The 12504-nt window shown below is 37.6% G+C and overlaps 1 protein-coding gene across 3 annotated transcripts in view; it reads left to right on the top strand.

Moving 5' to 3' along the window:
• Positions 1-10699, top strand: part of LOC106878918 (small ribosomal subunit protein mS22) — a 42887-nt gene extending 32188 nt beyond the window's left edge. For all 3 annotated transcript variants that reach the window (XM_089353518.1, XM_014928271.3, XM_014928270.3), the window contains 7 exons: positions 396-586; positions 2597-2764; positions 3588-3731; positions 4488-4571; positions 6127-6272; positions 8271-8376; positions 10475-10699. In XM_089353518.1, the coding sequence (XP_089209644.1) occupies positions 396-586; positions 2597-2764; positions 3588-3731; positions 4488-4571; positions 6127-6272; positions 8271-8376; positions 10475-10582 (947 nt within the window). In that variant the 3' untranslated portion in view covers positions 10583-10699. The remainder of the gene's footprint in view (positions 1-395; positions 587-2596; positions 2765-3587; positions 3732-4487; positions 4572-6126; positions 6273-8270; positions 8377-10474) is intronic.
• The last annotated feature ends 1805 nt before the right edge of the window (positions 10700-12504 follow it).

The following is a 12504-nucleotide window of genomic DNA, read 5'->3' as shown; positions in this document are numbered from 1 at the left end:
AGGCGCATGGCTCAGTGGTGAGAGCGTCGAGCTTACGATTGCCAGGTTGTGAATTCGAATCCCAGACTGGGCTGCGTGTTGTGTTCTTGAGCAAGACACTTTATTTCACGTTGTTTCAGTTAACTCAGCTGTAGAAATGAGTTGCGACGTCACAGGTGCCTTTGCCTTTCCCTTGGATAACACTGGTGACGTGGAGAGGGGAGGCCGGTATGCATGGGCGACTGCTGGTTTCCTATAAAGCAACTTTCTAGGTGCAATCCCATAGTCAGTCATGACCGAAGGGGTCTCAGCAGACTATCACAAAACAAAATGAAACTGAAATTAACAGTATATGTTATTTGAGTGGTTATTGTGATGTTTCTAGTTCTGATTAATATTATTTTATTTGTTTTCAGATCCCATTAAACTCAAGGAAAATGAATCTACCTTACTGCCAAAGGATCCACTACCTATCTTTCTTAATGAAAACACACAAACAATATTACAGAAAATTACAGGTTTTGATTTAGAGAAGATCTTCAGAACAAAGAAAATTCCACTGAGAAATCCTAAATATAAACTAATGGTCCAAGAGGAACTTGAAAAGGTAAATTGTATGGCTTTATGATATGTAGGGTGAGAGGTCCAACATACTGTCGAGTATAACCAGACCCTTGAGTACATTACTGTGTTGCAATTACAATCTCTGAAGACGCTGATTCCTACTGCACTTTTCTCTCCATAGTGTCACTGTTTGTTAGAAGGTACTGTTAGAAATTACCTTCTTTTGCAGTCACTTCACCAAATATGTAAGGGGTCCAACACTGTTAAATACCTCTTGAGGTTATTCTCAGCACTGATATCCAGCAAGCACAGGTTTTCAGGAGGCCTGTTCATGTTTACTGATATCCCACTGGACTACATAGAGGCATCAAATTTAGTGGTTACGACCAACTGATAAGTTATAATTTCCACTTCTTTCAACCTACAAATCAAGTCTATGAACAACATGAATAAAGTGAATGATAAAACAAAACAATATAGCCAATAAGCCTATTGGACTATTGCCCTCCTTTGTGAACATTTATGGATTTTGATTAATCTTGAACAAAGCTATTACCTTTTACTGAGAGGCAAACTAGACATCCCTTTTTTGAGACACAAATATCTCATCACTTATTTCTATCCCAATGGTTACATATTATATTCCAGCTTGACACTTAATGGTGTTGATTGCATGTTGATTCTATTCTTCCCACCTCTCATTTCTCTTATCTAATTGTCAGCAACAAAGCTTTACAGTTACTTTGCTTAAATCTGCTTTCCTTAGTCCTAAAAATTCATCTGATGTCTTTACCACTCTGTGAACTCACACTACGATCAGCTGCTATTTGCCTACATCATGTCTTGTTCTCGACGTCTGTCTCACATTATCCTTCTTTGAAGTCACCATCCTCAGTAATTTCAATATCCACAACTCCCCTATGCTGTTACACTGACCAATGCTGCTGGTGCAGAAGCCAAATCTTTTGCCAGTGTGAAGTCATGCATCAATTATTATGATCATCCATTTGTATTCCTGGTTGACACTCCAAACTCTTTTGATGTTTTTTTTTTGATCTCCAAGCCTAGCATCTGCCAAATTATTACCATCCCTTCACCTATCTGATCATCTGACTCCTACCTTATCATGCACAACACTTTAACACATAAAACCCTTTGATACTTCAAGTTTGTTAACTGATTAGAGTTCTGCCAATTTTATGTGAGGGCATCCAGCTATAGAAACCATGCCAAATCAGATTGAAACCTGGTGCAGCCCTCCAGCTTACCTGTTTCAATCAAACCATCTAAACCATGCTAGCATTGAAAGCAGATACTAAAGGATGCTGATGATGATATCACTGGTAATGAAATCATGTAGTCTAGAGGTTAAGGTGTTGTACAAACAATTGCAAGAACATGTTTCAATTCCTTGACAGAGCTGTGTGTTGTACTTTAGAGAAAATCACTTCAACATCGGACATGTGGCAATGTCATCAAAATCTTCAATCTTTATCTCTCTACTAGGATCTGTTCCATTGTTTGAAAACGTGTAACACTGTTAATGGACAAACATCCTGACCTGATGAACGATCAGCTTGCCATGCTGGCTTCCAATATCTCAAAGGTTATTAGTTGGATGAGCTAGAGGACTGTTTAAAATATTCTTCAAAACCTTAATTCTCTTTGCCACCTCAGTGACCACCAGGATGGCTTCTGTAGAGATAGATCCACTGGAGAGCTGTGATTTTATGTCATTTATTATTTGTGAAAGCCATGTTGCAGGTTGTCTGGCATAAAATCCTCTTGGTTAAGCTGCCTCCTTTTAAACCTCATCCATCTCTTGTCTCTTGGATTGGAAAATATCTGTGAGACTGCTCTGTGTCTTTCTTTGATTTGTGTTCTGTCAACTCTGATGTTCATCAAGCTTTAGCTACATCTGTATTTTGCCTCATGGAGCTTAACTATCTACTCATTGTCATTCTAACAATGCTTACTCTTATGCAGACAATATTACCCTTTATTTATATAATAATATAACTCTGTTATCACTTTTTCTTCTTTTATCTTCTAGGAACAAGCAAAAGCAGTTGCACTGGGAAAAGCTCGACTTCAAATGCCTCCTGTAATGAAAGAAGAAAAGGATTTGTCAGATGTGGTGTTATCCAATGATACTTGTCTTGATAAATTGAACAAAAAAAAGCTGGTGTTTACTGATATTTCACTTGATGTTTCTCACAAGGTACATAAAATCCAATTAAAATTTTTCTTTCTATTTATTATTGCAATTATCATCATCAACAAAAACCAAGTATAGAGGTTTATCTTTGGCTAGGTATTTCTCCTGCAGTTGCCATACCAGGAATATAGCATCAGTGGCGCTTCTAACTGGCACAAAACCGAACTGCATCTCATCTAAGCAGACTCTCTCTGTAATTAGTTGGGCTATTACCCTCTCCGTTACCTTCATCATCTGATCCAGCAGTTTGATACCCCTGTAGTTATTTCTTTCTAAAGTATCACCTTTGCAAGATCAGATTGGAGCCTGGTGCTGCCTCCTGGCTTGCCAGTCCCCAGTCAAACTGTCCAACCCATGCCAGCATGGAAAATGGACGTTAAACGATGATGATATATATATATATCATTCTTTGTAAGCCTAGTACTTATTCTATCGGTCTCTTTTGCCGAACCGCTAAGCTACAGAGATGTAAACACACCAGCATCGGTTGTCAAGCGAAGTTGAGGGGACAAACACAGACACACAAACACACACATATATATACATTTATACGACGGGCTTCTTTCAGTTTCCGTCTACCAAATCCACTCACAAGGCTTTGGTCAGCCTGAGGCTATAGTAGAAGACACTTGCCCAAGGTGCCATACAGTGGGACTGAACCCGGAACCATGTGGTTGCTAAGCAAGCTACTTACCACACAGCCATTCATTCATGCAACTTAGTAAGTTCTGCAAAAATATATGGATACAATAAGTACAAGATTAAAGATGAGTACAGGGTTGATTCGACCAACTGAAACAATTTATTTTTCTATTTCATCTAACAGAAAAGATTTATTGTGGTTCGAGAACCAGATGGCAAACTCCGGCATGCATCAGTTGATGAACGTACAAGACTTATACAGACTTATTTTCCTTTTGAAGGGCGTAAAATATTGAGTCCCAAAATGTTTCAAGGGGAACAATTAGAGGTAAGTTTCTGTGGTGCAGAAAAAAGAAAGACCCAATTATTTTTCAGTTTAATTATTAGACAACATAGTAATCTTCCTTAATCAAGGATACTCTGTTTTGGTTATTGTTTATTTATTTATACCTTTGACGTCTTGGTGGAATCAGTAGAGCATCAGACAAAATGCCTTGCAATATTTAGACATGTCCTTTTATGTTCTGAGTTGAGGTCAACTTTTGCTTTTCATCCTTGAATAGTTCAATATACAGTTTGAGACCTGTTAACGAAAACAACCCCCCCACCAAAAAAAAAAAAACAGCCTACTAGGTGTAAAAAAAAAATGTGTAGAAAACGAATATATAAAAAAAAAATTGTGCAAATGAATAGGTGGGGTGGGGAGAAGACTTTCGGAAAATTCACAAGATCTGTGCTTTCATAAGGCCTAAATGTGAACTCCTAATGATCCTTAGATGTTGATATCTAATATTTTAAACTTTAAAAAAATTTAATAAAGTTCATTAAATGTTGTCATTGTTTGACCTAGCAAGCCTATGATCAAAGGCCTCTAGTTATGATAGTCTCATTTTATTCTCAAGCATCGTGTACTCTGAACTACATTATTGAATGCATCTCTTTTTTTAAGACAGTGGTGGTGTATGATTTCAAAGGAGATGAAGCTTTATTTCTAGCAGGTTAAGCAACCACATGCAAACTTTCTAATTGGTTTGAGATTAAATGTATTTTCTTTCTTATGTAATTTTATAATTTTGTTTTTCAGAAATTACTTGAGAAAGGTTCCTTTGAGTACATCTTGGATAAAGCTTGTATCCAGTTTGAACCAGATCATCCTGACTACATTCGGGTAATTGAATTTTATATATTCTTTTCTACTCTAGGCACAAGGCCTGAAATTTTAGTGGCGGAGCAGTCAATTAGATTGACCCCATTTCACAACTGGTACTTAATTTATTAACCCCGAAAGGATGAAAGGCAAAGTCAACCTTGGTGGAATTTGAACTCGGGACGTAAAGACAGACGAATTTTATATATTAAAACAGAAATTCTATCCAATAACTAATATTATTTTTCTGTATATATGAGGGGGAAAAAACTGCATCCCCCGCCCACGCCAATGTTCTATAATATTAGGTTTAATTTTTAACTGTGTACGTATGTGTACACACATGAAAGTACTCAATACACTTTTGTTTTAAAAAAAAAAGGTCACATAGGGCATTCAGCTGTAGAAACTCTGCCAGATCAGATTGGAGCCTGGTGCAGCCATCTGATTCGCCAGTCCTCAGGGAAATCGTCCAACCCATGCTAGCATGTAAAGCGGACATTAAATGATGATGACGATGATTGTTTATCTGTCTTTATATATACACTAGCTGAAATACTGCCCTCAAGCAATTTTCTGCTCGTCCCTTGATAATATTTTCACATTTGGTTCCCAATTCTAATAATTTTTATGATATTTTACATCTAATTATTTCTTTGTATAATAGTGCTCACTTGCTTAGTATATATTACTTTCATTATTTTATCACAGTCAAAATCTCTCTTTTTTTAAACATCACAGTAGTCCAACAACAGAGGGAGAAGCAGTTTGTCTAGTTTTACCTTCCCCTCAAAGCAGCATAGAGATTTCAATTCAGCAGTCCATCTGTAAGCTTTGCAGTGTGTGTGTGTGTGTGAGAGAGAGAGAGAACATTGCAATCTATGAATGAAATAAACATGAAATGAACAAATTGTATAAACAAAAGGGCATTACTACAGATGTATATGCCCCCAACTTTGTTGTATCATAACATCCAGAAAAATGGATACTTTTAACAAAATTTTCTACAGATTGGCTCCTGTGCAGGTAGCACATAAAAAACATCTTTTGAGCGTGGTTGTTGCCAGAATCACCTGACTGGCCCTCGTGCCAGTGGCATGTAAAAGCACTCACTACACTCTCGGAGTGGTTGGCGTTAGGAAGGGCATTCAGCTGTAGAAACTTTGCCAGATCAGATTGAACCTCGTGCAGCCTCTGGCTCACCAGTCCTCAGTCAAACCGTCCAACCCACGCCAGCATGGAAAGCGGACGTTAAATGACGATGATGGTTTAGTGGGAAAAGACATCTATGACCTCTACAGGGTCTTTGAGATCGGTAGGAGGAAGGTGAAGAAGAAACTATAACTTATAGGCTACAGTGATAAAAATCAAAACAGCATATTAAGGTTTTGATTTATTTTCAGATCAGTTACCTGCTTTACATGCTTTCGACTGTGTGGGCTCTGTTAAAAGCACCCAAGGCCCAGGTGATGGGGTTAATTGAGTGATAGATAAGGTCTATCTCATAAGTGTGTGTGTGTGCGCATAGGTATGTTAACATTTTTAATATTTATCCTTATGCAATTTCATTTTCCAGGTAACACAAAGGACATATGAATTTATTCAACAAGTCGGCGCTTTTGATACACTGCGATCTACACGTCACTTTGGTCCAATGGCATTCTACTATATATGGTATAACAAAGTTGACCGGCTGTTGATGGACATGATCGAACGGAACCTGTAAATATTTGATTATAATTATTTCTTTCTCCCAATTCAGTGCTAGGCCCTCCAGTAACTGTTTTCAAACTTTTTCATCATCATTGTTTAAATGTCCACTTTTTCATGCTCTGAAGTCATTGCAGCAGATTTTCTATGGCTAGAACCTCTTGCCAAACCTCACCAGTTTTCAAGCAAGGTGAAATTACCCCATGGCTAAGCATATTTCCACAGAATATTTGAAATGGAGGACACGGCTTATATAAAATCGATTTTAGAATTCGACTAGATGAAATGCAGTTTGGCTTTGTCCTGGTGAGAAGCACCATGAATGATATTTTCACAATCAGGTAACTGCAAGAAAAATATTTAGCTATTAGCTAAGAACAAACTGTTGTATTTGGCATTTGTTGATCTAGAGAAAGCTTTCAACAGAGTACCTCACTCTGTAATATAGTGATGTCTGAGGAAGCTAGGGATAGATAAATGATTTATGAAAGTAGTACAGGCCATGTACAGGGATGTTGTTAGTAAGGTAAGAGTTGGCCATGAATACAGTGATGAATTTAGTGTACAGATAGGTGTTCATCTCTTATTCATCATTGTTCTCCAGGCCATAACAGAGGAATTTGAGACTGGAAGCCGATGGGAACTACTATATGCTGTTGATCTTGTCCTCATAGCAGAATCTGTCAAAATTAGAAAAGAAATTCCAGGTATGGAAACAGAACCTGGAATCAAAGAGTCTTGAAGTAAACTCAGCAAAAACCAAGGTCCTACCTAGTAAGCAAGAAGTCGTACAGGACCCTTCATCCTTCTGGTAAACGGCCCTGCTCGATATGAAGGAAGGGTGTTGGCAAAAGTCCCTCTCGGGGTACCCAGTTCAAGCTATGGACACACAAGAGGTGCAGTGAAATAGCAGGAAGGTAAACAGAGAAAGAAATGTTTTTTATGTGGAAGATGTACTGGAGCTATAAAGACCACATCATGGGAAACTGATTTCCTCAAATGCCCCAGTGGCTCTCTGGAAGTTGTAGATAATTTTTGCTAATTAGGTGACCTAATTAACAGAGGAGAAGGTTGTACAGAAAAGGTAATTGCTAGAATAAAAATAGGATGAAGAAAGTTCAGAGAGCTCTGTTGGCAACCAAAGGACCCCCTCTTTGAATGAAGGGAAACGTGTTTGATGCCTGTGTATGAACTGCAATGTGGGCTCTGAATGTGGAGGACATATGATGGCTGGAGAGGAACAAAACTGGTATGCTCCACTAGATGTGCTATGTCAGTGTGTATGTGCGACAGAGAACTGATGTATTGAGAGAGAAATTGGCCATCAGAGGAATTATATGCAGTGTGCAAAAGAAGTGACCACTGATTTGGTCATGTGATGCAGATGGATGAGGTTAGCTGCATAAAGAAATGCTGATCACTTGGAAGGAAGTTATGGAAGAGGGAAACCCAGGAAGACATGGGATGAATTACTGAAGGCAGATCTCAAAACACTGAACCCTATGAAGGAGATGACAAACAACTGAGATATGTGATGCATTGTTTAATTTGAGAAGACCTACCTGCTACAACAATTGAGAGCCTGAAAGTAAGGTGCCATGTAAAAAGCATTGGTGTGGGTACTGGTACCACATAAAATGTACCCAGTATGTTCTCTAAATTGGTTGGTGTTAGGAAGGGCATCCAACTGTAGAAACCAATCCAAAACAGACTACAGAGCCTGGTGTGGCTCCTGGCCTTGCCTGTTCCTGTTAAGCTGTCTGACCCATGTCAGCTGGAGAATGGACGTTAAGTAATGATGATGACTCTAAGTTAGTAACAATTTGTCATTTTACTCCAATAAATATGGATTTGGTTTGATTAGGTACTGAGGTTAGAATTTTAAAAGAGAATATTTCATAAAGTTATTTATTTCACTGTTGTTGAGTGTTGATCAGTTGAGTGTTATTTAACTTCGCTAGTTACAATCACCAACACAAAACATTCTCACAGTTTATCTTCACCTTACAGAATATCTGATGCTGCTGATGTGGTCCGACTTTATAATTTAATTCACGCTGATTCATCTTGTGCTGAGACTAGTCAGGATGTTGACAATGATCTTGACCTGTTAAAGGTGAGCTAATTCTTTGTCCAGTTTATGTGTTCTTAATTTCTTTGTTTGGTCAACTAAAAAAAAGAATTAAAGAGTTGCTGTGTGGTTTTGATATGTCAGTCTTGTTACTAGTTATGGTGGTCCATTGAAAAGTGAGTACGTTCTAGTTGTACTTTTCATAGGAAAAGTCACCAGCACTGCAACAACAAGACTTTGGCTGGCCTGAAGTTATAGAAGACACTTGCCCAAGTTGCTACACACTGGAATTGAATCCAAAACTATATGGTAGTGAAGTGACCACGCAGACATACTTTTGCCTTTATATATATATATATATATATATATATATTTTTATATATATATATATATATATATATACAAGATTGAAAAAGTTGGACATTTATTTTTTAATCACTACAATTGTTTCCACGCAACAATCTACTGTGTTCTTAAAACAGAATATACCATATATGATGATGATATATATATGTATATATATATGTATTCTGTTGTGTCTGGGGAGAGTCACTTTCTTTTTGTGCCTTATAATTTAGCACACTCACTTATTCCTTATTTTTATTTTTCTAAAATTTTTGTTGCGTCTTGCAACCTTTTCAACTATTGTGAAAGTTGCAAGATGCAACGAAAATTTTAGGAAAATAAAAATAAGGAATAAGTGGAAATTTAACCGGTGAGTGTGTTAAATTATAAGACACAAAAAGAAAATGACTCTCCCCAGACACAACAGAATATGCTTCAACACACGAAACCACATAAAGAATCTTGTAAACCAAACCCCAAAACAAAATATGTATGTATATATATATGTATATATATATATATATATATATATATATATGATGATGGCCGTCCACTTGTGACCGAGGAAGACCATTGCCGACCTTCAGGAACATTGTGCGCTCTAGGACTAACTTATATTTTGCATTTGCGGCTCCACTGGTGGCTAATGAGCCCTGCTCTTGACAAGCATACACGACTGCAAACATTGCAGACCAAGCTTTCCTCATTCACTATACGAGCCGTGCGCTTTCGCGCAGCTCGCTTTCGCGCAGCTCGCTTTCGCGCAGCTCGCTTAAGTTCTTCACACTGGATACGTGCTTTCTCAAAAGTGTTGGTCCCCTCCTTAACCTGCTTCCTCCATCTGTGGCGATGACAGGCATCGCCTATCATTGCCTGTCACACACACATATATATATATATATAATGTAAATAGTGTACACTTATTTTTAATATGTTCCTACATTCACTGCAAGATTTCGTTTCTGAGAACAAAATTCTTCCTATAGACTTAGTGAGTAAAAACATGTGGTTCAAGGGTCATTGACAGACTGCCAAACATGGGGCTCTTGGATATGATTTTACCTTCTCATTAAGAGATATCACCTCAGTCATTTACGAGTTTCATGCCTCAGATAAACAGGTGATAATAGTTCTGTATTTATTCATGTAAAAATAAGATTATTTTGCTCTTGATTTTTAACGGGAAAAAAATTGGGGTGAAGCTTACACGGCTCGAACCTAAAACTATGACGGGAAAATATTTTGTACCCGCAGTGAACACTTTATACGCAAGTAAATAGTGTATCTACTTCACATGGAAGGGACGCAACTTGCCAACTAACCGTCGGTGTGTAGGGTTGTCTCCCTTATTGCTGCACATGGGGTTTCACATATAACCCTATAGCATGTTGGTCACGTAGAAATATTACCTTGCTTGGAATCAGATGAGCATTGACAACAGAAGGAGAAATCTGGCTGAAGAAAATCTCTCAATAAACTCCATCTGATGATGATGAGGATAGATAGATAAATGGAAAGCAGAATCAGTAGAGCAAGGGATAAAATATACTATGGTCGTTGTTTACGTCCTTCCTTTCTCAGGTTGATATTGCCTTTCTGCATTCCAAGAGCGATAAGATGAATATCAGAACAGTGGGTTTTGACTAAAATCCTTGAGGCTATTGCTCCAGTGTGACCGTGATCAGATGACTGAAACCAATTAAAGAATAAAGGATCTAAAGTATCAAATTCTGATAAGCCATTGTAAAATTCCTGTGACATTTTTAAAATTTGACCTCTTCATTTTGTTTTTTCACAGATCTTTTGTGTTACCAGTTCCACAGAGAAGCCTCACCTAGAGTTGACTCTGCAAGTGTACGAAGACAAACAAAATGGTGAAGAATATCAAGAATCCAGTGTATCATAATGATTTTAAAAATGAAAAAATAGAAAAAAATACCCCAATTATTTGCAGTTATCTAAAATAGATATTTTTTATCAATGAACTTTACGTAGAAATTAAATAAAAATTATCTTTAAAAAACATTTTGTTTATTTATTTATGTATTTTGATATTATATATTTCTTTTTATACATTATATATTTACGCATTCAGAATTTTTATATTCACATACATATTTATGAAGTATAAATGCTTGGACTTAGGATGCATCCAGCTGGTCTCGAGATCATCTTTCTCCCGGAAAAGAGACTGTTGATGATAATTAGATGCAGCTCTATGCAAAAACTCCAACTGAAGCCGCTCATTTTTCTTGCAATTTCCAACGTCATGTTATCCAAGAATTCCTTTCTAGGCTTCTGAACCTTAGCCTACTGTAGTGTCGATGCCACCAAGGATAATGACCATGTCATCCACAGGAGTGTCTTGTGGTAGGCTGTGAAGGTCAGCATAGTACTTGTCTTTAACAGGCTAAAATTTGCCTTTGCAGAAGAAAACCTTTCAGAACCTTAGTGTGGTTTTAGAGTGAACAGGAGTCCCACCAACTTGGTCTTTATTCTCAGACAGCTCCAAGAGAAATGCAGAGAGCAGAACAAAGGACTGTATATTACTATTATCGACCCCCACCAAAATACTTGACACTGGACAGAAAAGGTCTATGCAAATCCTGGAGCATGTTGGCTGTCCCCTACAAATTCTTCAACATGATCATGCAGCTGCATGAAAGCCTGAAGGGCCAGATCATATATGGCATCGCCCTATCTGAGCCCTTCCCTGTTAGCAATGGTGCGAAGAAAAGTGTATTCACATATTAACCCTTTTCACCATCTTCAGTAGGCCACTGAATATCTTGGCAATGGAGACATCTTCATTCAGTACCATACTGCTGGCAAACTCTTTGACTGAGACACCTGTAATTTCACATGGAAACACTAGAACAAGCCAGCCATGCTTTCTGCAGATGATGTTGCTTTTGTTGCACACAGAGACAGCCCTGCAATGCATCACTTCTTGCTGTGCAGAAGTTACCAGGCACTTTGGCCTAGAAATCAGTTTAAAGTAAATGGAAGTCCTACATTAACCTGCACCAAGCCAGGAAACTACTCCACTCACATCACCATTGGGGAAACTAAAGACAGTCAACCATTTCACCTACCTAGGGAGCACCACCTTTTTAGATGTCAAAATTGAAAACAGACTGGTTAAGGCCAATACTGCCTTCAGTAGACTACAAAAGAATCTGGGACTATAAACATCTGAAGAAAATGACCAAGATTACTGTGTACAAAAGTGTCGTTCTGACTACCGTCTAGTACGGCTTAGTCGCGGGTCCTCTGAACAATTCCATCAGTGCTGCCTTCACATCATCCATTGGAGTGACTTTATCAAAAACGCTGAAGGGGTTATGATACTCTTTTTAATTTCAGTCAGTCAGATGCGGCCAGATTTATCACGTTCACTCATCATTAAAAAAAAAAATGTTGATTCATTATTTTGTGTGAATAATAAACAAGTTACGCAACTTTTTATTAATGAAAAAAAAAAAAAAATGAAACAAAGGAATATTGCCAAGATACTGAGAAAAAAGAATTCTATGAAGAAATTCATCTCTTTTAGAGGAATATTCAAAAGACGTATGCTATGGTAAGAAACAATGAACCATCATTTACACATGGTTGACCTCAAACTGTTATTTGCAAAAAGACTGACAACTAGAAATGTTACAGCAAGCAGTACTTGGATGTACCAAAGTAATTAATATGATATTTAGATTAGAGAAATGTGTCATGAGGAAAACTCATTAAGGACACTGATATTATGCTAGATAATGAAACTGAGATAAGATATAGAATTACTTAAGAATCAAGGAAACAGTGTATAGTACACAA

This window comes from Octopus bimaculoides, chromosome 6, assembly GCF_046866305.1.
Source record: "Octopus bimaculoides isolate indiv1 chromosome 6, ASM4686630v1, whole genome shotgun sequence".
Lineage (NCBI taxonomy): Eukaryota > Metazoa > Mollusca > Cephalopoda > Octopoda > Octopodidae > Octopus > Octopus bimaculoides.
Note: the sequence above shows the minus strand (reverse complement) of the source record. Positions and strands in the feature narration are given on the sequence as shown.